This window comes from Anastrepha ludens, chromosome 3 (assembly GCF_028408465.1).
Source record: "Anastrepha ludens isolate Willacy chromosome 3, idAnaLude1.1, whole genome shotgun sequence".
Classification (NCBI taxonomy): Eukaryota; Metazoa; Arthropoda; class Insecta; order Diptera; family Tephritidae; genus Anastrepha; species Anastrepha ludens.
In genome coordinates this window covers 50,045,702-50,072,822 of record NC_071499.1, presented here as the reverse complement: position 1 = coordinate 50,072,822, position 27,121 = coordinate 50,045,702, and the positions used below count along the sequence as shown (strand labels likewise).

At 37.6% G+C, this 27,121-nt stretch overlaps 2 protein-coding genes across 10 annotated transcripts in view; one reads left to right on the top strand and one right to left on the bottom strand.

Annotated features, from left to right (window-relative positions):
* The first annotated feature begins 5,252 nt into the window (after window positions 1-5,252).
* Window positions 5,253-11,189, top strand: LOC128856427 (polyglutamylase complex subunit TTLL1). Of its 2 annotated transcripts, XM_054091727.1 has the most exons (7): window positions 5,253-5,604; window positions 5,762-5,962; window positions 6,943-7,133; window positions 9,615-9,801; window positions 9,906-10,107; window positions 10,202-10,542; window positions 10,841-11,189. In XM_054091727.1, the coding sequence occupies exons 1-7, from the start codon at window positions 5,594-5,596 to the stop codon at window positions 10,983-10,985; spliced, it is 1,278 nt and encodes a 425-aa protein (XP_053947702.1). In that variant the 5' UTR covers window positions 5,253-5,593; the 3' UTR covers window positions 10,986-11,189. The 2 variants fall into 2 exon arrangements, with proteins under 2 accessions (XP_053947702.1, XP_053947700.1); XM_054091725.1 differs by lacking the exon at window positions 5,253-5,604 and having other exon boundaries at window positions 5,724-5,962.
* Window positions 11,190-19,968: 8,779 nt separating this feature from the next.
* The window catches only part of LOC128857913 (partitioning defective 3 homolog), a 90,555-nt gene continuing 83,402 nt past the window's right edge, over window positions 19,969-27,121 (bottom strand). For 6 of the 8 annotated variants that reach the window (XM_054093747.1, XM_054093746.1, XM_054093749.1 and 3 more), the window contains 8 exons: window positions 26,749-26,973; window positions 26,163-26,674; window positions 25,810-26,088; window positions 25,050-25,666; window positions 24,470-24,983; window positions 23,847-23,966; window positions 23,624-23,680; window positions 19,969-20,706 (listed from right to left, as the gene is read on the bottom strand). In XM_054093747.1, coding sequence (XP_053949722.1) covers window positions 20,121-20,706; window positions 23,624-23,680; window positions 23,847-23,966; window positions 24,470-24,983; window positions 25,050-25,666; window positions 25,810-26,088; window positions 26,163-26,674; window positions 26,749-26,973 — 2,910 coding nt within the window. In that variant the 3' untranslated portion in view covers window positions 19,969-20,120. The remainder of the gene's footprint in view (window positions 20,707-23,623; window positions 23,681-23,846; window positions 23,967-24,469; window positions 24,984-25,049; window positions 25,667-25,809; window positions 26,089-26,162; window positions 26,675-26,748; window positions 26,974-27,121) is intronic. The other 2 variants (XM_054093752.1, XM_054093753.1) reach the window with 2 other exon arrangements.

Genomic DNA, 27,121 nt, shown 5'->3' with positions numbered 1-27,121 from the left:
CGACATGTACAGACGCTTGAGTCAAACACTCACAATAGTACCAAACTGAAGACAGGACTAAAGTTTGTGAGTATCGGACTATTGCACATTCTCCGTTGTTTCATTTCCGCCATAGGCGCCTGAAAAGGCAGTGGGAGGAGTGAATACTATTAATGGCGTAATGTCTTCATACGCCCACAGGAGCGGAAACTGGACGCAGGAACCTGTTGTGTCAATTGACATACACGCGGCTCCACCTTGAAAATATGTTAAGGTGGTCCCAGGATGAAAATCAGCCGAGGCGTTCGGAATGTTATAGTGTTAGTGGGAGCATGCCCCACATGCCATTGGTGTAACGGCACCTTTGATGATGGTTCTGACATTTTGATTTACACCTCCTGACTGAAAAACAAAAAACAAAAACAAGAAAAAAGAGCCCACCATTAACGGCAAATGGTTTTTAGAGGAGCTTTTTCATGACATTGCCTGCCGAGGGTCGACCACTATTAGAAAAAACAGAAAAGAGTTTGTTGCCAAAAGGAATATTCTCTTTTATTTTTCTCACTTGCCACTTTTGTGGTGACACGAGGGTAGCTATTTATATTTCTGGCCTTAGAATGAACAAATTAACAGTGGTGGTTGAAAATGGTTTTATTGTTTTTCCAAACATGTTTCCCCATGACGATTCTTATGCCTGCGAGAACGCTTCGTTTTAATTTTCCTTTTTACCTCAAGATCCTTAGTACGAATTACGCAAGAAATGGCCTATTAGTGCGTTCACTTCTAGAACTCAACGAGATTTTGGATTCCATTTGGCTTGATTTTTCCTTGTAGAGTGTGAGATTTTTCTTTCTAGAATGTGTTTTCTAAATTATTGAATTCAATTTTATTTTAGTGCTTTCTGCACCTTAGTTCTAAGCTAAGCTATCGTTTTAGTCAGTAAGAAGCTTTGTAGTTTATTGACTTTTGGAAATAAATAAATAAAATACATTTTTGCATTCGTTTGAACCAATTTTAGAAGCACTTTGTCCAATCGCATTACCAAGACGTTTTTTATAGTGTGTGAGATCCAACGCGAACAGATCACTTGAACCACAAAGTGATCATGCAAAATCCTATTGATGCTCGTCATACTAATGCGCAATGACGCCTCAACCTCGCTGTGTGTCACATGACGATCTTTTTCAATCCTTTCGCCCATAGCCTCGACGTTTTCTGCCAAAACAACTAATTTTCGACGGCCTTTCCGGCATTCGTCGGTGAGCCAATAGCGATCACATGAAAATTCATTGTGCCAGTTTTTACGGGACTAAAGTATGATACTTGCTCGTCGTCAAGTGATTTTAGTTCATAGAAGCGTTCTTGTCTCGGTTAAGTTTGTCGGTAAAAGTCTTAACAACCAGGTGGGAACTATGGTGTGTGGCAATTAAGTCCCGGGAAATGGTCATTGGACTCATTCTATTCCACGTTGTAGCCAAACGGTAAGGATCTAATGCAATCCTAAGGCTTCCTAATCTATTTCATCTTAAAGAGGGCAATAGCAATAACTCTGGGTTCAATCCTGAACTCTCCATGCTTGACGGTCTACGACTAGAATTCTCCAAGAATTTTAAAGTGGTCATCAGTGATCGGTCAGCATGGAGAGGTAGGTAGGTAGGTAGGGTGGTTGTCATAAGACACACTTAGACCTTCGGCAGGTCCATTGTGATACCACTGGAGCTTGTCCTTACTCTACGTGCTCCTTTTCAAACCAAAGCTTTAATAAACGAGCAGAGCTTCGTTAGTTTTAGATGGGCTATATCCGCTACATCGGTTAGAAATGCTGTAACAAGAGTGCGCAGCCTTCTCATAGCTAGGCTTTCACACTCACATAAAAGGTGTCTGACTGTTTCCTCTTCTTCTGTATTAAGACAGCTTCTACAGAAATCGAAGTACGGGAGTCCTAACCTTCTAGCGTGGCTGCCTATTAAACAATGACCAGTTAATACACCTATCATTTTTCTTATAGATTCTCTGTTGAATCTTAGCAAGATCTTCGATCGACCGCTGTTCCAGTTCGGCCATGTCTGTCTGCTTAGTTCGCTTGTTGTGAGGTTTTGCCAGCTTGTATTTACCTTTTTGATGGTTTTCCTGCCTATAAGTAATTTACAAGTGGCTATGGGCATGGGTATCAGCACCTTATCCGGTTCGAGATCGAGCGTTGTACCGGTTCTTGCAAGTTCATCCGCCTTACAGTTTCCTGCAATGTTCCTGTGGCCTGGTAACCTGATAAGGTGAACCTTGTAGCACTTAGATACGTCATCTAGTAGTTTAAAACATTCTAGAACTGTTTTTGACGAGTGCGTTTTTGATTCCAGCGCTTTTATTGCTGCTTGACTGTCCGAGTAAATGAAGACTTCGTTTGTGGATAATACTCTCGTTTTTATTTCTTTAAGTCCCTCTTTTATGGCAGTGACTTCCGCCTGAAATACACTGCAATGATCAGGTAAGCGAAATGATTGGCATACTCCGAGTTTGTCGGAGTAGACCCCTCCACCTACTTTATTGTCCAGTTTTGAGCCATCTGTGTAGATGTTTAAGTCATTTATCTTAACAATGAGCCCGTTATCCCATTCCTCTTTGGAAGGAAATACTGTGACAAAGGATTTATTGAAATTGATGTCCTTGGTCCTACAGAAATCCGTTGTGCTGGGAATGCAGGGGAATTGTTCTAAAATTGAGGAGTGTCCTCTTTGGTTCGTTCTGAGTAGGCCGATTCTGCATGGAGAAATAATGAAATATATTTAAAACAGGGCGCACAGATGTGGTGTAGTGATGTGTCCAAAATGGAGGATGACAGTGTCGGGGCTGGTATTGTCGGAGTGCATTTCAAGAAGACAATTGTAATGGGAAAAACGACTTCCATTTTTCAGGTGGAGATCCACGATTGGGGCAATGCGTAGTGCCAATATCAACATTTTCTCTGATAGTCAAGCAGCTTTAAAATCGCCAGATAGCTTCTCACTCCAATCAAATTTGGTCCAGAAATATTTTAAAATTCTTGAATCTCTAACATCAAGAAACTTTGTTACTTTGATGTGGACACCGGCAATCAAAAAGACTCATTGATCTAGAAAGTATAAAGGTAGAGGAAATCCTAAACCTCAGCAGAACAGACATAAAACTTTACATTGGAATACTAACCAGGCATTGTAAACTTAATTACCACATGAAAAAATTGGTGTGGTAGAAAATGATTCCTGTAGACACTGTAAAGAGGCATTTTTCCAATGCCGACTTTGTTTGCAGCTCTCCGAGACTTACTTAAATATTCCGATGTCAGCTCCAGCGACTACCTGACTCATCCATTCACCAATTTGCGGAGGATTTTCGCCAGATTTCACCAAAAATTATATTTCCATATGTTGCTTTTAGTCTGAGTCACTCATTTGCAAGCAAGCCCCTAGAATAGTTAGTTTCAAAAAAACACACTTAAAATACAATCTAAACGTGCTAACGACTTCAAACTGCGACTAGAACTAAAAGAAGACCTCTTCTCTCCAGAGACACGAGGCTCTATAGCCAGTTTCCCTGTTATAACTAAATTTCGGCAACTTAAATGTCACACTAAAAAATAATGGTTTTTCCTCCTTATGAAAATTATTCACATTCTTCTTTTTCTTAATTGGTGCGATAACCGCTTACGCGATTTGGCCTGAGTTTAACAAAGCGCGCCAGTCGTTTCTTTCTCGTGCTAACCGGCGCCAGTTGGACACACCAAGTGAAGCCAAGTACTTCTCTACCTGATCTTTCCAACGCAGAGGAGACCTTCCTCTTCCTTTGCTATCACCCCCTGATACCGCATCGAATACTTTCAGAGCCGGAGCATTTGTTTCCATTCGGACGACATGACCCAGCCAACGTAGAATTGGATCTTTATTCGCTGCGCTATGTCTATGTCGTCGTAAAGCTTATTGTTCCATCGCCTTTAATACTCGTCATTGCTAACGTGCAAAGTTTCAAAACCCTGCCGCAGCATCCTTCTCTCAAACACTGCAAGTGACGCCTCATCGAATGTTGTCATCGTCCAAGCTTCTGCGCCATACGTTAGGACGGGCATGATGAGAGTCTTGTAGAGTGTTAGTTTTGTTCGTCGAGAGAGGACTTTACTACTCAGTTGCCTACTTAGCCCAAAGAAGCACTTGTTGGCAAAAGAGATTTTAAGGGTGGGCCATATAGCGTTTGCTTTTTGAACCACCTATTTTTTTAAGAACGGTAACAAAAATGACATGTCAAAAGTAGTCATAATTTACTTAAACGTTTGGCATTTACGAAATGGGACGCTGTACTCGTACGCTTGAACAAAATTGGGAAATATTGAAAACCTATTTCCAAAGTGGTGAGTCTACTTCTTCTTCCGCGGTTACAGTAAATGGCGAGCGTTACCATGACATGCTCAACGAGTTTTTGTTTCCAAAAATTGAAGAGGGTGACATGGACGACATTTGGTTTCAACAGGGCGGTGCAACTTGTCACACTGCCAAAGTTACACTCGAACTTTTGGCTACCGTTTTTGAATTCCAATATCAATTAGCCGCCTCGGAGCTGTGATTTAAGCCCGTTTGACTATTTTTTGTGGGAAGCCGTTAAGGACAAAAGCTATGCGAACCATCCAGAGACGATTGATGCTTTAAAACACGAAATCGAAGTTGATATTCATGAAATTGGAGCAGAAACAATCGAAACTGTGCTTAAAAATTGGGTTGATCGAATGGCCTACTGTAAAGTCAGTCGTGGCAGTCATTTGAATGATATTATTTTTCATTCATAAATGACAATGTTCAATCTTCAAAATAAAAAAAAAAGTTTGAAAAAATATTGATTCGTTTTACATGGCCCACCCTATACGTTGGATTTCAAGGCTGACATTGTTATCGGTGTTAATACTGGTTCTTAAATAAAGGAAGTCTTTTACAACCTCGAAATTATAACTGTCAACAGTGACGTGGGTGCCGATACGCGAGTGCACCGACTACTTGTTTGAAGACAGGAGGTATTTCGTTTTGTCCTCGTTCACCGCCAGACCCATTCGCTTTGCCTCTTTATCCAGTTTGAAGAAGGCAGATCTAACAGCGCGGTTGTTAAGGCCCATGATGCCAATATCATCGGCATACGCCAACAATTGTACGCTCTTACTCACATTATTACCTCCCTAATTCATTTCCATTTCATTTGAAGTGTTCACTTTTGTCACATCTGTTTTTTTGTGTTTTTGTTTTCGAAAAAACATCAGTTCAACAGCAAACAATTTCAATCAACCAAGTTAGAGCGCATGTTTTTAGTGAAATATTGTTATAAATAACCACACAAAAATTCCTAGCAACACAAAATTATTAGCAACAGAAGCAAATGTTGGTTCAATAATCCGACGCGCCCACAAATGTCTACACATACATACACACCGTCGAGCATCAGCTAAGCCCAAATATAGCCATAAAATAGCAAATTTAGTGGACCATTCACCTTAATTGGTTTGATTGCAGCTAAATCCACGTTGATAAGGATATAAAGAAACAAATAAATCAACGGCAAGCAACGGTTGGATAATTTAAAAATAATTGAATTGAGTGCATAAATGTATGGCAGGTGAGTGTAAGGAGTGCATGGAGTGGCAGTACAACTTTGAGGAATACTTCATGCTCGCTCAATGAAATGAATAGTGACTAATAAGCAATAATATTGTTTTTCTATATTCTTCTCTGCAAATGTTGAAAAAATGCAAATTGAAAAATGCTCGCCACAGAGCGTCCAATGCGGTGCCACATGAACGTATACGTGTGTGCTTTTGTACAGATTTGGACAAATCAGTTTTGGTGAACAATTTTGAGAAACGCGGTTGGACACAAGTAAGCCCCGATGATGATTGGAATTTCTATTGGGCGAGTGTACAGACATGTCGGAATATTTTCAGCGTCGATAGCGGCTATCGCATGCACGACAATCAGTGAGTTCGCTTGGCTTATGTAACACATAGACTGAAAAGTCCCGGACCTAACACGTAGATAGCACTAGTTTCATTGTATTCGCCTCTTTTTCAGTTAGTACTAACCTTAAAAAGACAGCTGTTAAAATTTCATGACATTCCATTCATTAGTTCGTGCGTTATTGTGCTACTTTTGTTATTTTCAAAGGAAATAATTAAAAAGAATTTCATGTTTTGATTGTTAACTGCTTCTTGATTGGGAAAAATACCGTTCAAGCGAAGCAATGGCTTGAAAAGTGTTATGGGGCACTCCGCTCCATCAAAACAACATCAAACAATAATAAAACTATGGTTTGCTGACTTCAAGCGTGGTCGTAGAGGCACCGGTGCTGCACAACGCAGTGGACGTCCAATTGGAGCGGTAACCGCAGAAAACATCAAAAAAATACACAAAATCGTTTTGAATGATCCAAAAGTGAAGTTGCGTGAGTTAGCTGACATCGTGAAGATATCAAAAGAAGTGTTGGCTTTATATTGCATGAGCATTTGACTATTTGAGAGCTCTGCGTTGCTCTCCGCGCTGCTGTTAACCAAAAACAAAAACGTGTTGATGAATGATGTGAATGGCAAAACTACATGAATTGAACTTTGAATTGCTACCACATTCACCGTATTCGCCAGATTTGGTTCCCAGCGACTACTGCCTGATCGCAGACATAAAAAATGTTCGCCATTAAGAAATTTCGGTCGAATGAAGAGGTTATCGCCTGAAACTGAGGCCTATTTTGAGGCAAAAGATAAATCGTCCAACAAAAGTGGTATTGAAATGTTAGAGCGACACTGAAATGATTGCGTTGCTTTTAATGGAAATTACGTCGATGAATAAAACTAATTTTAAACAAAAAAACGTGCTTTTTTTCTGTTAGGCTCTGGACTTTTCAGCCCATGTGTTATATGCCTCTGTATGTACTACTGTTATGAATAAAATACTTGATTTACAGAATGATTAATCACTTTCCCAATCACTATGAGTTGTCGCGCAAGGATTTGCTGGTGAAGAATATCAAGCGCTATCGCAAGGACCTCGAACGTGAAGGCAACCCGTTGGCGGAGCGCTCTGAGCCCACTGCTGCGGGAGCACCGCGCTATGTTTATTTGGATTTTGTGCCCATCACCTTCGTTTTGCCGGCAGGTAGGAAAACAACGTCTTAATTTTTGCGCGCTATTTTATTTCAATATTCAGTAAAAGTAGCGGTACCTCTTTGTCACATATGGTCGGCCTTGAGCTTGTACAGGGTCCGGCACGCGAACTGTAACCAATTAAAAAGGCCATAAATTTAGTTTGGAAAATTTTATTTTTATTTATATAAAATTAGCTTACAACATAAATCTTATAAGCTATTTTAAGTTAGGAGCTATAGCAGCGAGGCCTTAAGCTTGATAATTTTATATACATATGCATACTTCCATTCTTAAACTTAGTAGATACAATTTTATTTTAAATCTTATGGTAAAGATTGGTTCTTTTGAGGAATTTTGTTATTAGGGATATTGACTCAAGAGAAGGGACTGAGAGGTGTGAAATTGGGTTTGTGTTAGTGAATATTTGTTCTCTACGGTTTTCGACATTTTCGAGTCTACGTAGGCTACTGTTAACATCTGAAGTGCTACTACAGGGTCCGGCACTCGAAATGGAACCAATTAAAAAGGCCATAAATTTAGTTTGGAAAATTACTTTTATTCAATTCAAAGTAAAAAATATGTGAAAATAATAAAAAATTAAGAATCAATTAAATTTTGCTCGATATGACCACCTTTGCCTTGACTATGGCCTTGAGACGATCCAGAAACGAATCGCAAGCTACCCGAATGTGACTTGCAGGTATTTTGGCCCACTTGCCGACAATGCCTTTTTTCAGCGTCTCGAGACTGGTGGATCTTTTAGTTCGGGCCTTGCTCTTCAAAATGGCTTAAAGAGAATATTCCATAGGACTCGCGTCTGGTGAATTTGAGAGCCATTATGTGGAGGTTATGAAGTTCAGAACGTTGTTTTTTAGTCATTGTTGGTTCACTCGAGCTTTGTGCCGAGCCCTGTTGAAACATCCATGGTCTTCCACCAAAATGGATGTCTGCCCACGGCTTCAAAGCAACCTCCATAATACTTTCCTGATAATATTTCGCATTTACCTTGACGCCAGTTTCGATAAAAACTATTGAAGAGCGCTCATCTGCAGTTACAGCGGACCAAACCATTACCTGTGGCGGGTACTGCCTCCTGGTGACCAATCGATGACTCAGATTCTCATATGAATGGTCGGCCAAATAACCCCTATCGTTTTGGGAGTTAACGAATTGCTCAATTTGAAAAATTTACTCATCAAAAACACAATGTTCGGAAATTGACCGCTTTCGGCCAAGCGAAGCAACTCCTTTGCTCTATCAAGTCTGATTTAATGCTGCTTGGTGTGAGATCATGCGTCTTTTGGATCTTTTAAGGCTTGACTTTGAGATCATTTTCAGTATGTGGCGGATGCTATGGTCAGATATTTTCAGTTCTTTAGCCATTTGATTGGCACTTTGTCGGGGATTTCGCCCAAGTCGCTTCTTCACTTTTTGAACCTTTTTTACTTGACTTCGCGGTCTTTTGATGGCCACCTCCATGACGTTTCGCGATGCTACCAGTATCATTGTAACGAGTAATGGTGCGATAAACAAAAACTTTATTTACTTTAAGGAGCTCGAACTCACGAACAATCGCTGATTGTGATTCTCCAGCCAAATATAATGCAATCACACTATTACGTTTGAAATCCATTACTGATTTTCTTTTTTCGCGTTTACTCTCGGCAAACCCCTTCCGCGCGCTTGTAAACAATGCTCTGGACTGTCATTTAGGCAACTAACGGGCATCAGCTCCGCGAGCGGTCTGAAGTTGGTTACACTTCGAGTGCCGGACCCTGTATGTTAGACAGCTCCCGATTCAAAGTGCAGATCATATGATAGCAAACCTACTTTTATTAGTTTCAGAAATTTTAATTTAATTATTTATTTGATTACATTTTTTGTTTTTCAAACGTTTTTTTTTAATATTTCGATTCTTATTTCACAAGAATCCATTTGTAATAAACTTTTCGGTGGACATTTCACTTATTATATTTTCTTTCTTAAAGCTATTTTATTTTTATTTTTGTTTTATTTAAATAATTTGCAAATAATTTGTTTTCCAACCGGAGAAAAAGGAAAATATCGGCCACTTCCTCTGTGAATGCCCTTCTCTATGGAAAGCGAGGATGCTAACCCTTGCCAAAACCGCTTTTTGAAAAACTCCAAGAGCTGGCCAGCATAAACGTAAACATACTTATAAGGTTTCACAGTCTAAAAAAATCGTGAAGAAATAATCGTATAACTTGTTGGTAATGAGGAAGTGACAGCAAAATGATGCGAAAGCACTAATTGGATTCTTGGTGAATCACCACTTCAACCAACCAAGTTTTTTCACGCATTTTAGTTTGGTTGAGATGGCGTTTCGATCGGATATTCAATTTTCTGTGTGTATTCTTAAATATATGTACCTTGGAAAAAAAAAAGTTAAAAAAAATCGATTTTTTGAAATTTCTAACTGTATATAACCCCTTAAGTTATCACATTCAACGATATTCTCATTTATTCTCAGATTACAACATGTTTGTTGAGGAGTATCGAAAAAATCCACAAAGTACTTGGATTATGAAGCCGTGCAGCAAATCGCAAGGTGCTGGCATTTTTCTCATAAATAAACTATCGAAATTGAAACGCTGGTCACGTGAAGCAAAAGGCCCGTTCCATCAGCAATTGTCCAAGGAGAGCTATGTAATTTCCAAGTAAATGAGCGCACTGCTTTAATTGCGATCCTCAAAAATGCTACAACAATAACAACGCACAATCAACAACATTCACATTCTAATTTCAATTTCTCTTCCCTCAGATACATTGACAATCCATTACTTATTGGTGGCAAGAAATTCGATTTACGGCTCTACGTGCTAGTCACCTCATTCCGCCCACTAAAGGCTTATCTATTCAAGCAAGGTTTTTGTCGCTTCTGCACAGTCAAATATGATACAAGCGTCACTGAATTGGACAATATGTATGTGCACTTGACGAATGTGAGCGTGCAAAAACATGGCGTAAGTGGGTATGCGTAGCGAGCACCTTTCACACAATAAACATTACGGCATTGCACTAATGCCTGTGCTTTTGATTTTGTTCTCCCTTGTGCAGGGTGAATACAACAACTTGCATGGCGGCAAGTGGTCGGTACAGAATTTGGCACTCTATTTGGAGGGCACACGCGGTAAGGAAGTGACGGATCGCCTTTTCGGCTCCATTGCCTGGCTGATTGTTCATTCATTGCGCGCTGTGGCGCCGGTGATGGCCAGCGATCGGCATTGCTTCGAGTGTTACGGTTATGACATAATTATAGACAATAATTTGAAGCCGTGGCTAGTGGAAGTGAACGCCTCACCATCGCTCACCTCAACAACAGTTACAGATCGGATATTAAAATATAAATTAATTGATAACATATTATCAGTGGTGTTACCGCCGGACGGCGTACCCGAGTAAGTTGAAAAAACAAAATGCATTATACGATTTTTCACAATTCAAACGTTAAACTGCAACCATTATTTACAAACTGTCAAAAATGCGGATGCGTGTGAGGATGTGCGTTGTTATGACTTTACTTTTGTGCAGCAGAGTTGCAAACCTCAAGTGTGGGCAAATGAGTTTACAGCGTGAAGTGTGGACTGAAACCGGAGTGTAGTTAATGCAGTGCAAATTTATTTATTTACATTTTTAATTTGTTAGTGTTGGCTTTGAATTTTTCTTCTCATAAACGTATTCCTTTTATTTTTGCAGTGTGCGTTGGAATAAAATACCCAGTGCCGACGCTTTGGGCAATTTCGAGCTTCTACTGGACGAAGAGTTAGCAGCTCAGGAAGAACAAGCTCAGAATTCACATCCCAATACAAAGGGAAGGGGCGGTGGTAACCGCTGGAAGTGATTATGAAGATTTTGTTAAAAGGAGAGCGGACTGATTTTTGGTGTTAATGGTTAATTTTTGTTTTGTATTTTGTAAAGAGATTTTGTATGAGTGCACATACTTATATTTGTTAAAAGTTAATTATATGATAAAAAAATTATTAGTGGAAAGAGTAAAAATATTTAATTCGCTGGAAATGGCAAGATTTTGGCTAAAAGTTATGAAAAGAAAACTACAATACAAAAAGTTTTTTTTTTTATTTTTTAATAATTTTTAAATCTGATGCATATTTGAATTTCTTGTATGTAAATATTTTTCACATTTTCCTTCATTCATGATTGAAAATAAATGCACTATTTTTAAGCCTAGCATGAAATTTTACTACCAAAATAATGGCATGCATAGACGTTTCGAAGAAATTATTTTATTGGGTATAAGAATAAGTTTCCGTCCTTTCTTAGCAAAAGTTACGAATTATTTAAACACTTAAATAATACTTGATATTATGTAAAATACGTGTCATTGGAAGCTACAACTTTACTCTACCTTTCAGGCGGCATACGGATTCCTCTGACGATAAATTCGAGTTCTTTTGACTTGATCCATTCATTGAGCCAATTTGTGAAGCTTTCGTAAGAAATAAACCGCTCTACACTAAGGGCTGAATGCATTGATCAGAAAAGACGGTAATCTGAAGATGCAATGTCTGGGGAATGCGGCGGGTGGGGCAAGATTTCCCCCCTTCAGTTCTGATCCCACCAGATGCACATCATAACCAATGAAGCATGACTCTTTTTTTCGCTGTCGATGGACCTGGTTCGCCTGGCAGGCTCCAACATTTTCGGCGCTTAGGGTTATCATAATAGATCCATCTTTCATTGTCAGTGACGGTACGATGCAGAAAACCTTTTCTTTTCTGCCGCTCAAAAAGCATTTCAAACGTCACCGAATGTCTCTCGAAATCCCTCTCCCGCAAATGCTGGTTTTTCAGGACGAAAGTAGACAATTTTGACGTCAGATAAAAAAGGATCTTTACGCTTCAAAAGAATGTCAACTACTGCGATCGAGACTTCACATATACACCTTCAAATCACCAGTATATTACTAGAGCGAACGCAAAAATAGTATCAGTAGCGACACATCTTTTACGAGAGCGGAAAATTATTCGCATATCCAATAATACCTAACACAACACAGCCTATTTTAATTTTTTTCGACCAGTTATTATTGGAAAGATTTTCTAGATGATTTTGCAGTAATTCTCAGTTATTCCAAATGGTCAATAATTAAAAGGTATATGTGTATATGTATGTATATATATATATCAAAATATATACAGTAGAAACTCGATTCTTACACGTAATGAAAACCGGGTTCGGTGCAAGTTTCGAGGTTGTCGCAAGTACTGAGCTTTTTTTCATACAAAGTAAAATAATTTTTTTACTGATGCAAGTTTATTTGTTTTTATTGTATTAATTATTTTTGAATATATAAAATAAATTACGAGGTGTGTTCAAAAAATAAGGTGAATTTTCATTTCTCTCAAAAAATATTTATTTATTCATCAATTTCTATTTTATCTCCTTCAAAGTAGTCCCCTTCAGATATAATACTTGCGCCAGCTTTTTTTCCAATCCTCGAAGCAGTTCTGATATGCACTTTTTGGTATGCCCGTGAGCTCTCTCTGCGATTCGGTTTATATCTCCTCAATCATCGCAAAATACCGTCCTTTCATGGGTATCTTCAATCTTGGGAACAGGAAAAAGTCGTAGGGGCCAAATCTGGGAATACGGTGGCTGAGACATGATAACGGTGTTGTTGTTTTGTATTGTTTCGCGCAAACGGCACATAACTTCAAGATAATGCTCCTTAATTACCGACCGACCTTGTGGTAAGAGCTCCGGATGCTCTACGCCATGGTAAAATGAAAAGCTTGTACCACTTGTAAACATGAGCCAGAGCCACTGTCAACATTTCAAATGCTTTTGAGCACATAACTCCATTTTTTACACAACTTCTTTGATGAATTTTTTTCGATAGCAGAAAAACGCCGAACACGCAAAACACTTGTAAAGGCTTTTCCAATAACAGTTGTTATTGATGAATGGATTGCGCTATCGAGAGATGATTAACGATTTTTTATGGCCGGTATTGATCCGGACAATGTTTACTTTCAACAAGACGGCGCTACATGCCACACAAGCATTGATTACCATTGATCTTTTACGGTAAAAGTTTCCAAACCGCGTTATCTCTCGAAGAGGTGATCACAATTGGCCACCGAGATCTTCTGATTTAACACCTTGTGACTTTTTCTTTGGGGCCACGTGAAAGAGAAGGTTTACGCCAACAGCCCAGGGTCGATTCAAGACCTCAAAGATGGAATTCGTGAGGCTATCGAGGACATAGGGCAGCCACTTTGCATTTCGGTTATGGAAAATTTCATGAAAAGGATATTGTCCTGCAAGCGTGGACGTGGTGGTCATTTGCCTGATGTTATTTTCTACTATTAATGGCATACCTTCCCCTTTATAATGAAACAGACATCCGATCATTTATATTAAAAAATAGCATTTTTCTTTGAATATCAAAATAACACCTCTTATTGAAAAACCTTTTATTATGTATTTATGCCTCTCACAAACAAACTAAACAACCTATATTGCTAAAACCGTGAACATATCTTCGAGACGAGTGTACCAACATAAAAAAAAATAATAATCGAAAGTCGAATGTACGTAGCCCGCGAAATTCGAAACTTTACCTTATTTTCTGAACATACCTCGTATATTACCGATCCATTGCTCGCTTTCAGATTGGGAGACTTGCTGCAATGGTTCGACTCACCGAATCAAAGTTGGCATGAATGGTTTATTTTCAATATTTTACGAAAAGTGATTACATTTAATAATTTGTACACATACAAATTGCTGCATCATACTTCCAGTGTAAATAAATTAAGCAGACGAGTGCGCGAGAAAAGAGCCTAAGACATTTGGGGAATCGCGTTCTAGCATACACACCCTCTGAATCTCCTGATTTCACAAGTTGAGGAGAAACTTAGAGCAAATATTAAGAACAGAAGAGCTAAACGATGAACGAGGAATACAGAATTTTCTGGAGCTTTCAGCCACGTAGTTTTCCACGAGTCACGAAGTTAGGAGCTTCGTGCAATAATTCGAGTAGGAGCTATAAAGTGGCTGCCATAGCCGAATGGCTTGATACATGATATCATTCGGTAGCTCACGGCTTCGAATCATTGAAATTCTACTTCGAACTGCATAATCTTTTATTCATAACATTTTCGCGAATAATGAGCGCTAATGTTGAACCAGTAACCATATCACAAGAGTTCATGACTTTCCTACAGGGTATGTTCTATGTTGAATCAACTCGCATGCAACCATATTAGTCACGCAGAATTAGTGTTTGAATTAGAAAAGATTAGTGTTTGTTTTTATATTTTTTCTTTATTATTAAAAATAACATAATCTTTAATGTTTCATTTCAATTTCTTAGTATTAACTTACACTTAATGTTGGTCTAAATTCAAATTACAATTAACTTAAACTGTACGTTAAGTAATTTATGAAATATTATATTAATCACTACATATTTTTTAGGTTAAGTACGCATAGATGTAGTTTTTTTTTAAGAAAATATTAATTAATTAAAACTATGAACAAATTAAACAAATAACTAAATAAACTTATAAATACAATGGAAAGTGATGAGAATGAAATAAAACAAAAAACAAAACAAGAATGACAAATAATGCAGCACAAGGGAATATTTTCTCCCACTTTGCAGTCAAGAATAACAAAAATGTGAAATGGAACGATTTATATGATTACTTATGTATGTATATAGTACACCATGTAACATGGGTGTGAAATTATGCGCAAACATACATATTTACATAGGCATGTATGTGGGCACACAATCATTTATGTGCAATGTCTTATTTATGAAAATTAAAAACAAACGAAAAATTCTATTAAATTTATTATTTACAAAATGTTTACACTCATACATACGAGTACATCAATATGTGTATGTACATACATATGTGTTGTATACCTACAAATTTTATGTATTTCATGACACACATAAGCAAACTTATGTGAAGGCAAATGAGCAGTGAGCGCAATGAGAGTGAGCTGATTGAGTGCGAGATTAGATTTGCTCTAAGGAGCGGAGTTAGGTGTGGCAATATTAGGATAATGAGGCCGACTTTCAAGGCTTCAAGCGACTGCGAACACGGGGTGTGGAATTAATGCACTATTGAACACATTTTATAGGTGCAAGTTTTTAAAAGCGATTCAAATATCGTTCACTAACACTGCTGATGGCTCCTGCATAAAAGTGCGAAAAGTAAAGTTTTGATTTTTTTTAGAAATTATTTTTAGAGGTGACATTTAATTGTTTCAAAATCTCTAAACTCTAATGGATTTACTAATATTTTTTTGATAGTTTTCTTTTCCTTTGCACGAAGCGCGCTATATTTTTTCAACTGCACACAAAATTCCCATATTTTTATACGTAAAAAAAAATATTTATATGTTAAAAAAAAATATTTATATGTTAAAAAAAAATTTTATGTTAAACAAAAAAAATTATATGTAAAACAAGAAAATTTTGTATACGTATATTATATTGAATTACAAAATGGCAATTTGAGAAATACCAACAAAAACGTGTATAGGCGTCCCTCGTATAACACGGTACTTGTAAAACACTGTTTCGATATTACACGGTACAAGAATTGATATTAATATAACACGATTTTGAAAAATATGCATTTTAAATTTGAACTTTTTTCCATTCAATAAGGGGAATACCCCCTATGTAATTATTATTATTAGTCTTTGAATATATTTTTTGTTGTATTTTTTAATTTTTGTATTTCATCATAAAATTGAATTTAATTTTTTTTTCTTAATAACAACTTCAAGGTAACTTCCTTTTTCATTTATGTAGTATTTGGAACGAAATTTCAGCTATCATAAAATTTTACACCTTATTATACACCTTGTTATACGAGGGACGCCTGTATACTTGTAGTTAGTTGCGATAATAATAAATATCAACGCTGATTAGTAAGTTGTTAGCCACGATTTGCATTCGTTTTTTTCTTTACATCTTTAAGTACAATAGTAGTTTTAGCAATACAAATTTTACAAAATTATTTTAACTAAAAGAAAATATATTTTTTCATTAAAAAATAAATGTTATTTCATTAAAAAATAAATTTCCTCAAAACAAAAAAGAAACTATATACTTGTATATAATTAACTTAATTTTTTTTTAAATACCATTCATTAAAAATTATTTTTAAGTTAAATAAAAATTAAAAAAAAAATCGCGAGTATAAACAAAGAATACACAGAGTTCAGAAGAGTAACAAGAAAAAAAACACAAAAAAACCGGAAAAGAAAACTGAAAAAAAAACCTAAAGAGCCTGCGTTTGCTCGCTCAACCATGAGCTGTCCACTGCTTGCATTGCGAAAGGAAAAAATGCGGCGAAAGAGAATGAGCGCAAAAATATGGGCAAGGTTGTTCACAGAAGAATCTGCCCCTATAAGCCACATATTTAATCAAAACTGAACTGTTTTTTTTTTGTAGAAGAAAAAAAATTAATTTTAATGCTTTGGAAGTCTTCGCAGTACACAAAAGAAATGATACGAAGGATTAGAAATGATTAGATTACAGAAATGGTTAGATTATTAGCAATGAATAGCTTAGAAAAGACACGACTTTTAGAAACACCGAAAAGATTCGCAAGTTACTCCAGCTTAATCAGTGTGGGTCAAAGGAGATCATTTTTTTTGGATCAAAATCGCACACGAGTTTCAACGCAATTTTTTTGTTTTTTTTTTTGTTTTGAAACCAAACATTCATACAAATTAGTTGTTCCCAATTTTATTTTAGGAAATGCTGCTGTAGTGACAGTCACAGTAAAGTAGCCCCGCATGCCATGGAAACGACGCTAAGCTTCTCCTCTCTTTTTTTCTGATTTAAATGAGCAAGAAAAAGAATTTTATTTAGCCAATAAAGCAGATATATGAAATTTGAGTTCAAAATGTTTCCAATTATTTTTTAGCGCAAGCAACTGGCACATTTTTTAAAGATTTTTTTTTTCAACAATTTCACAACTATTTTCCATAAATATATTGAAAATGAAAATTTTGGAACAAGAAAAAAATTTTTTTTGTCCAATAATGCAGATTTTTGAAATTTGGGCTCAACATTTTTCAATTATTTTTCGCACAAAAGACTGGCACAATTTAAAGATTTTTTGTTTGTTTTTTTTCAACAATTTCACAAAATTAAATTTTGGAACGAGAAAAAAATTTTTATTTGGCCAATAATGCAGATATATGAAATTTGAGCTCAAAATTTTTCCAAATATTTTTTGCACAAACAACTGGCATATTATTTAAAGATTTTTTTTTTCAACAATTTCTCAAATATTTTCCACAAATCTACGGAAAATGAAAATTTTGGAACAAAAAATATGCAGATATATGAAATTAGCGCTTAAAATTTCCCCAATTTTTTTTTGCACAAACAACTGGCCCATTTTTTGAAGATGTTTATTTTGCTTTTTCAGCAATTTCACAAATATTTCCCATAATTCTATTGAAAATAAAAATTTTGGAACGAGAAAAAAATTTTATTTGGCCAATAATGCAGATATATGAAATTTCAGCTCATAATTTTTCCAATAATTTTTCGCACAAAAAACTGGCACAATTTAAAGATTTTTTTTTTTTTTTTTTTTTTTTTCAATAGTTTCACAACTATTTCCCATAAATCTATTGAAAATGAAAATTTTGGAACAAAAAAACTTTATTTGTCCAATAATGCAGATATTTAAAATTTGTATAATTTAGAAAATTTTCACGCTGAAATTTTTTTTTAATATTTTGTCCCAAAAAACTATAAAAAAATTGTGTATAAATTATTAATAATTTACTATAGTCATCCATTAAATTTTTTTGTAAATTTTCTGGCAAAAATTTTACTCTTTAGTTCTTGCACATATTTCACATGATTCTACTGAAAAAACAAATTTTTAAAACACTGACAATTTCAATTAAGAAATATGGAAAATTTCTTTATCAAGTTTAAATAATTTCTTAGGTTGAAGTAGTATTTTAATTTGAAAAAAAAAAATTAATAATAAAAAACGGGCAAGCCTCGTCGATGACGTCTATCGGCGTTCCTACGACACTCGACGCTTATTGGTCTGAGCGAGCGCGGGATTCCTATCCGGCAAAGGATTGTCATTTTAGCAGCATTCCCATACAATTTTACTCAACTTGTTGTTGTTCCAACAGTTGAATGAATTTGCTACTCACTGCTGCTTTATAGTAAGTGTGCCGTGTGTTCCAAAGTGCCATTCCCAGCTCTTTTTTTTATAATAATTTTATTTAAACTGCTGTTAGTTAGTATTCAGGAAAATGGTAGCTGTTAGTAGTGAGAAAAGTGCAAAGAGTCTTTGCGTCTAAGCATGAAGTGACCACCCGCAAACAGGCGGTTTACATTGGTAAGCGCAAAGCAGGACAAGGCGTGCGATGAACTCAAAAATGCATGGCGTTTGTGGTATGCATGACAGCTCAAAAGTGCGAGCAACAGTTGCATGATTTTGCATGACCTACTGAATTTCTGATTCTCACCAAAAATTACATAGTTTTCGGAAGCGCAGCAACTGAACTCATTCATTCAAATTTTGATTTTTATTTTTTAAATTTATTTACTTTTTCTGGTATATAAAGTCATTTTCACAGTACTTTCTATTGTACAATTTTTGTCTGCTGCGTCTATATTTCTAATGCATTTACTTTTGTAAGTGAATAATATATAATCTTATATAGATATTTTCAAAAATTACAAATATGAAAAAAAAAAATGTTTTCGCTTCATAATATTTTGCATATTTTGTATACGCATACTTTACAAGGTCGCAAATTTATGGTTTATAAATCCGCATAAATGCTAAAATAACAAAATATAAAACAAAAACATTTAAGTAAGTCAGAAATAAGCACTAATTATTTTATAAATTATTAAGACTTTTTTCATCTACATTTTTTTAAATTTCATACGTTTGTCTTGCTTCAAATATAAGCAATTTATTATACGCTACTACGTAATATTTCAAAATATTTCGGTTTAAAGCATTATTTCTTAGCCTACCACGCTGACAAAGGTTGGAAAAAAAGATAAATTAAAGCATATTTTTCAACATAATTTTTAAAGCAAAATGGAATGCTTTTCGAAAAAAAATGTATATACATACATATATGTATGTACATATATGTATATATGTTATTTATTATATGAATTTTTCCTATTTTATTTTAGCAATTTATTTGCCCACCTGTTTCTAGTTTCTATTTTTTTCGTTTCGTTATTTGCGGTAGTAATTTTCCATATATTCGATTTTTTTTTTACTTAAATTATTCACGCTCACGCGTTCGACAAAAACAAAAACAACAAAAAAACATAATTATTATAAAATTAAGCAATACTGTTTAAATCGCTAAATTATAAAAAATTTCGCAAAATTTTCAACAAAATACGCTTCCCAGCAAAATAGCCGTTCCTACCGCTACCTTTTTCACTTTCATTATTTTTCATTTTCTTAGCTTTACATAGTACAAATCTTATCTACAACAACAAGTAGTACACACATACATCTATAAATTACAAATTTGTGTTTTTGTAATTGAATGCTAGCTGCACACTTAACATTTTTTTTTTTCGTTTTGTTACAGTCTCATGATTTAAGGATTTTGTTTCAATGCCTACGCGCCGTCACATACTTTGCTAAATGTATTCCGCATATTCTGTTTATGTTTCCGCTTCTGTTTTTGTTGCACAGCTATGGTATATAGCTTGGCTAGGCATTTTTCTTCTTGCTGTTGACTTAGAAAAACAATTGCAGCGCGCACTTCAACACTCCGTGGCCAAATAGAAAATCTCCACCACATCCGTGTCAATATCATCATAATCATTGTCGCCATCATTGCCACCCCCATCGCTTGTATCGCTCGCTCGTTCCGCGTACTCTGGCGGCTCCGTGTATCCCACCACCACACGGCTTGATTGCACTTCGCCACGCCTTGGGCGCAGCTCCGGCACCTATAGTCACACTTTCGATGGATGCGGCTGCGCGCCACCTCCAACGACAGCGCTAGCAAATTGTGGCTGTTGTTTTTGCACCGTTTGGTAGGTGGGTTGCGCTGCAATTGTCGCCGAACTCTGATCGCGTATGGTCACATGCGTAACGAATGGTCCGCGACTACGCGCACTGCTATTCAATGAGGCGGGCGAAAAACCATTCATGGTGGCTGACTTCCAGTGCGGTTGCGCTTGCGATGGTCCTGATTTTTGTGCTTGTGCTTGTTGTTGCTGTTGTTGGTGGTGATGATGATTGTTATTGTGTTGCTGTTGCTGATGCTGCTGCACGCCATTGACTGTAATCGGCGAGTGATGGCCATTCTGTTTGAGACTGCCGTTGCGCAATTGATGATGTTGCGCGGCCACCGCTGCCGGACTGACATTATGCTGCACCGTCTCGTATTCATAGTAGGTGGAAGTGGGACGCAATATGCCACTTTTATCAACACCGCCGACGCCGCCGTTGTTGCTTAACATGGCAGCGTGATGATGCTGCAGATTGATGTCCTGTGAGCGTGCACTGCGTTGCGAATGATAATGTTGATGACGGCGACTGCACAATTCATACACACATCCACCAAATATACAGCAAAGCGTTGGACATGGCGAAGCAGGGCGATGTTTGGTGTGGTGTGGTGAGAAAATATGTAAGAGAGAATGAATACAAAAAGGAGAAATGACATGAGTAATGCTGATGTATCAGATAAAAAAAAACAGAAATTTTAATGCACCAAAGGTAGGGGAACACCTATGGAAATGGCAGTAACGCAAAGCAATAGTAAAAGTGAGAAGAGAAAAAAAAAAGGCATGCAAAATGTTTAATGAAAATATGTGGTGGAAAAAAATTTCATTTGTTGATTCTGCGAACATTAGAATGCAAGTAACCAACCAAGCGAATTAACTAAAAAAGGAATTATATAAATAGAGTTACTTACAAATTAAGTAGAAAATAAAATCATAAAATATTAGAAATATTATTAAGATGACATTTGACTAAGTTCTTTGCCCTATTTTACCTGTAAGAAAATAATTTTTTAGCAATTTTTTCTAAAATTTGTTATTCTTGCACTTCAAATGATGGACCTAAAAATTTCGTCACCTCTGAAGGGCGAATGTCTGTTTATAACCATAAAACAACTACAAGGCTCATCACATATAAGTAAAATGTATAGCTTGTGATACTAGTGGGACCAACTCCAAGGTTAACTTTAAGTCATAGATAGTCAGGCAGTCATTAAAGCAATTACATCCTTTAGTACAACGTCCAAGATCGTTCTTCAGACCAGCGAGGCAGTAGAAAGGTTGGCAGCCAATAGACGATATGGCGAAAAATTTAGGTCTCACTATTCTCCAATTTTGTCAACGAAATACCAACAGTCAATACGAATATTATACAACGAACTAAACGAAAACTTCTTGTTGTTTTAACAGTAATATATTACAAGCCCCGTCAGTGTGGGGTATATCAGCGGTCGCCTTCGTCTGGCTCATCTACAGGTAGGCCCAAAAACATGCTGTTTCGACGGGCTAGTTCCACAGGAAGCGGGGTGTTAGATGAGTAGGTTTTAGAGGGCGTGTGAAAAGGTGGTTAGTGTCGTGCGGGGTGCCTTCACATGCCGGACATATGTATATTTAGTACGACGGGGTCGATTCTGGATAAGTAGAAGTTTAACCTGCTACAGTATCCAGAAGGTAGTTGTGCCAGTGTTACGCGTGTTTCACGGGGAAGCTGGAGCTCTTCATCTGCAATAGGTGGTGGTTGGGCTCCGACTACTGCATTCACAGGACGAGAGCTTAAGAAAGTGGTGACGGTCTCCCGGTGAATGTCGTTTATTGACTGTCTAAATACTATCTGGTCCAGTAGATTTCTGTCAGTTTTGTTCTGGATCTCGTCGACATAGTTTAAAAGGTGTCTCCTGACGTGCCTAGGAGGCGGCTCTGGCTCAAGCAGGTGTCTGTAAAGGTGAAACCCACCCCAGCAGGAACTGCTTGCTGAGCAGTTTGTTATGCTCCATTACAGGGAGCATTTGTGCCTCATTGTGAAGGTGTTGAATAGGGGATATCAGGCGACAGCCGGTCGCTGTCCGAATGGCAGTATTTTGGCATATCTGTAGCTTTATTCACTGCGTGTCACTAGTACCAGGCGACTAGGCAGGCGCAGCATAGTTTAGAACCGGCCGACCAATTGCCTGAAATGTCGATAGCAACAGTTCTTTGTCTTTGCCCCAAGTGCTGCCGGCAAGCGACTTGAGGACTTTGTTGCGATTTTGGACTTTAGTGGCAATTGCGGTTGTGTGCGCTGAGAAGGAGAGCAAACTGTCCTCGCCGTATACGTTGTAAAATTTGTCACAGAACTTATGGCAAGACCTAGTATATACTCGTACATATATTTAAAGAGGTGCTAGGATTGCAGCTAGTAAAGTTTTTAATTAAGGGGTTATATACCTTGTGTTGGACTACAAAAACGAAAAATTTTGTATGGCATATTCGAAAAGTACATCATCTTAAAAATATAAATTCAAAAAATCATACAGATCGGAGCACTAGACCGAAAGTTACCGAACGTGGAAGCGCGCGACCTTTCTTGGAACGAGAAGTGCACGCAAAACTTTAGACGCGATTATTTCGAAGTCGTGCTTTTTCAAAATTACCGTCGCGGTGATCAATATTTATCAAAAACTATTTGACCGATTTGCGTAAACTTTTTTTTTAATTATTCGAAGTTACAACCTCGGGAATCTGAACGGTTTACTTGTTTTAAATATTAGCATAGTTCGCTGGAATTAATTTTTTTTTTAATTTTTCAACCCCTCAAAAATCGTTTTTTTTTTTGGTGCAAAGCGGTTTTCATATCGAGAAAATTTTTTTTGGGTAAGTAAACCGTTCAGATTCCCTAAAAACATTTTTCTACAATAATCATTTAATTTTTATGATTCCAGTTGAGCTGCTCATGCGCTACCGTGATCACTGCAAGCCTCTTCTAAAAAACGGCGTTTCGGGGGAGGGGCGATATTAACAATAAATAATAACATTTTTTAAAACAAAAACACCAAAATGTTTTCTTCGAGAATTACTCTTCAGTATGATATATGCCTCATTTGAATAAAAGTTCTAAAACATAATTATTTAAAAAAATTTTGACAATCGTCCATTTTTTCGGGCTCACAAGGTATATATAACCCCTTAAATTATATCAATTTTCCCTTCTTCAAAAAAAAAAAAAGTATTTTTTGTATTACTTACGACTAAATCATAATATCGTACAATAATTAAAATATAATTATTTATAAAATTTTTTTTATAAAATCAAAATAAAGCATTCAATGTTTAAATATTCAAATTAGTAAGTACAAAAAAAAGTGTGGCAGGCATTAAACTAAATTTACATATAAATGCTTAAATTATAACTACAATACAAACAAGATCTAAGGTTGCTATCACTAAGCTGATAATGAAAAAAATGCAATTACTTTAGTTCAAAGCAAATCCAATCTTCCGATTTCAAACGCACATATCTAGGGGAAAAGCTGCAATAGGAACCCAAGCGATAACCGAAAAAAGACGTAGTAAGTTAATTGAGCAGTAAGTGGCGTGTAGTAAGAAGTGCTTCATCTACCACACATATACAACAACATATTTGCATATGCATGTATACGCATGAGTGTATGTGTGTGTGTTGTAGTTAGTAGTTACCTTTCCGCTTCGACTTTAATGCGCTGCCTGAGAACCTGTTGCCGCATGCATTCTAATGTCGATTCCGATAAAACATCTGAACTATTCTGATTATGATTAGCTGCGTTGTTTTCGCTTTCGCTGATGTTTTTCGTGCATACACAGTGCATTGTATTTTGATTTTTTTTTTTTTTTTTGATTTTGCAAAGTGATAATTTTTTTTGGGTTTTTCAATACGCATTGCGCATTTTTTTTTAATTTTAGTTTTTAGGTTTATTTTTATAAATGGAAAAAATAAACGGAAGAATAGAAGTGATATGGTGGTGGTGGTGATTGGTGATGGGAAGAGAAAGAGAATATGTAAGAGCCATTAAAGATAGTGAAAATGTAAACGAGTATTTGTTTAAATGCAATTTTTTGGCGTTTGCTTTAACAAATTCTTTGTCAAAATGCAAACCATTAGTATTTTTTCTGTTTTTTCTTGCATAAAGCGCTTCGCTCACTTGGCAATTTGCATGAATTTATTATATATGAATGTATGTGTCTATATGTATATAGAAATGTATGAGTGTATGCGAGAGTTTCAGTTATTGATGAGAAATAATAAGTTCATAAAATTTGTAGCGAACCAAACGCGCGCTCACCTAATTTGTTGCTGATGCAGTTCGTCGTAATTGGCATAGTGCTGATAGCGATGATTGAAAATATCATTGTGGTGTATACCATTCGAGTTCGATGACATATTACCCACACCGCCTATGCCACCGGCAGCGCCACTTCCACTGCCACCATTTACGCCGCTGCCACCTGGTCCGGCAGCGTTTGCAGGCGGTAAGGGTGGCGGCGGTTGGTAGGCTGGGGGCAGCAGCTTCGTATTCCGATCGAGCGCTGCCAATGCTGCTGCTGGCAACTGATTAGTGGGTAAACTAGCGGGCGGGCGCTCAGCCACTGAAGGCGTCTGAGATTCTACCGGTACAACGCCATCTTTGCGATTCTTACCGAAGCGAAACATATGTCCAATGCCGCGCAATATGCTCGGTTTCTTGGCGCGCGATTTATGTTTGCCATCGTTCAACGAACTCTGAAAGGGACCGTTGCGGTGTGCGAAACCGCCATCCTGATCGGTACCCTCCTCGAGCAGCCAGTGCTTGCGCGGTTCTGTCGTTCGAAAATATAGAAATGAATATATGTTCGTGAAAAGTTTACATTCAATTTGTAACTCACTGCCAGCTTCTGGATCTGCAACAACAGCGGCACGCAGACTATCCTCACGTCCGCGTCCACGCGGCGCACGTAACGCCGTCGGTCCGCGTGGCTCGTCCGACATTTGTATCTCTTGCACCATAGTTTGCAGAGACTCCAACGATGAAGATTTCTTCAAGCCCAACGAGGGCCCCAAATCGCCGACTTGATCGCGCGCTTCTGCCTGCATTTGTTGTGTCTCGACACCAGAGGCGGCCTTCGTGTGCTTATAACCGGGTATTTGGGCATTGGCGTTGGCGATGCGCGCCGTCAACGACTCCATCGAACCACCATAGATGGCAGATTTGGTCAGTTGTATGCGACGTTCACGTTCGCGTTCTTCGCGCAACTTCTTGTTACGTTGATAGGTACCCGTTTCACGTGCATCCAGCGCGGCGTGGTGTTTTTCCGAAATCGAACGGCGACCGAGCGCATCGCGCGAGAAGTGTTCAACGCCGGAGTTATTCGTTTCGAGACTTAGCTGTGAGGAGTAAGTGGAATCGAAATTTACCGGAGCACCGGGTGGCGCTGTAGAAGTGTTCTGAGCGGTGCTGCTATTCTGTGTGCACACTGAATCATTGGGACGGTGGGGGAGAGTACTGCATATGGAACAAATGGGAAAATAATAAATAAAACTTTCTATTATATATAATTATAAAAACGTGAATAAAAATATATTCAGATTCGCTTGGCTATCCTGTCCTCCTTTCTACTTGTGCTTAAGCACTGTAATAAAACTTACGGTGACATTGGCTCTGGATCATCTTCGATTAAAACTGTATTGTTGCTGTTGACATGGCCATTCACCATTTGTTGCTGATGCAAGGCTGGCGACCACGTTTCATTCGTTGCCATGTAGTAGCTTTCATTGCGCAAGCCATGCACGCCAACGCTGCCGGGTCCACTACCTCCACCTCCACTACCAGCGTTCAAGAGATCGCGTGACGGTCGACGCGCCTGTTGTGATGAATTCGAGGAGCAAACTCCACCGGTTAGACGATCTAATACGGGATTGCTCCATCTGCACGAAGTGGAATGAATTAAAACTTAAGTAAAATTCTCATTACACAAATCCACACACACTAACTAACTAACCTGTTCATTTCATTTGCTGCGCTACCACTACCACGTGCCTCCTTCTTCTCGGGACTCAGATAGATCACTGTGGCACCGGAATTATCACTCGTGTTTGAGCTGCTGTTGGTCTGCTCGAGTATGTCACCAGAACTGGCAGAACGCGCGATTTTACGCGCCACCGATAACGTTATCATGCCAGGATGCTTACCAGGATTGTTGACCATGGCACGACGCAATGTTTCCATTGCCTCGGCATTATTTTGACCCAACAATGATACACCATTGACACTCAACAGCTGATCATTCATGCGCAGCCGACCATCTCGTGATGCTGCACCGCCATGTATGACATTCTTTACGAAAATGCCCAAATCACCGTCGTGTTTCATAGAGCCATTGCCGCTGCTGGAATTCGAACTGGTTTTCCCTTTGACGCTGACACCAAGACCCGCTTTTTCTGTATCGTGGACGGGTATATGTAGTGTGAGCACCTCACGTGAGCGCCAAGCTATGCCTGCCTGTAGACTATCCTGTAGTTGAGAGAGAAAGCGAAAAGGAAATTAATATTAGGACCCCTCTTTCGAGATATTCGAAAACTACTCACGCTTGAGGCAGCTGACTCACTGCCGGCATCTATGAAGTGTTGAGATTCGTTAAGCTGGTATTGCTGTTGTTGTTGGTGTTGCTCAAACAGCGAGCGTGCGCTGTTAGACTTTAGAACGCCATTCGGCAGCTTATCTTGCTGGTGTTGCTTTTGAAGGGAAGAGGGAAGCACTGGAGCCGGTGGCTTTGGTGGTGTATTCAAATCGCGCTCTTTTTCCTCATAGTTCTAGAAATATAATTTTTTCATTATTAATTTTTACGAGTAAAAATACCTTTTTTAATTCTGAATTAAAATATTGAGAATTATAAATTATTCTACTTTCAATATTTAAAAACACTTTGAATAATCTATTCATTACTCAATGCCCTCGCGC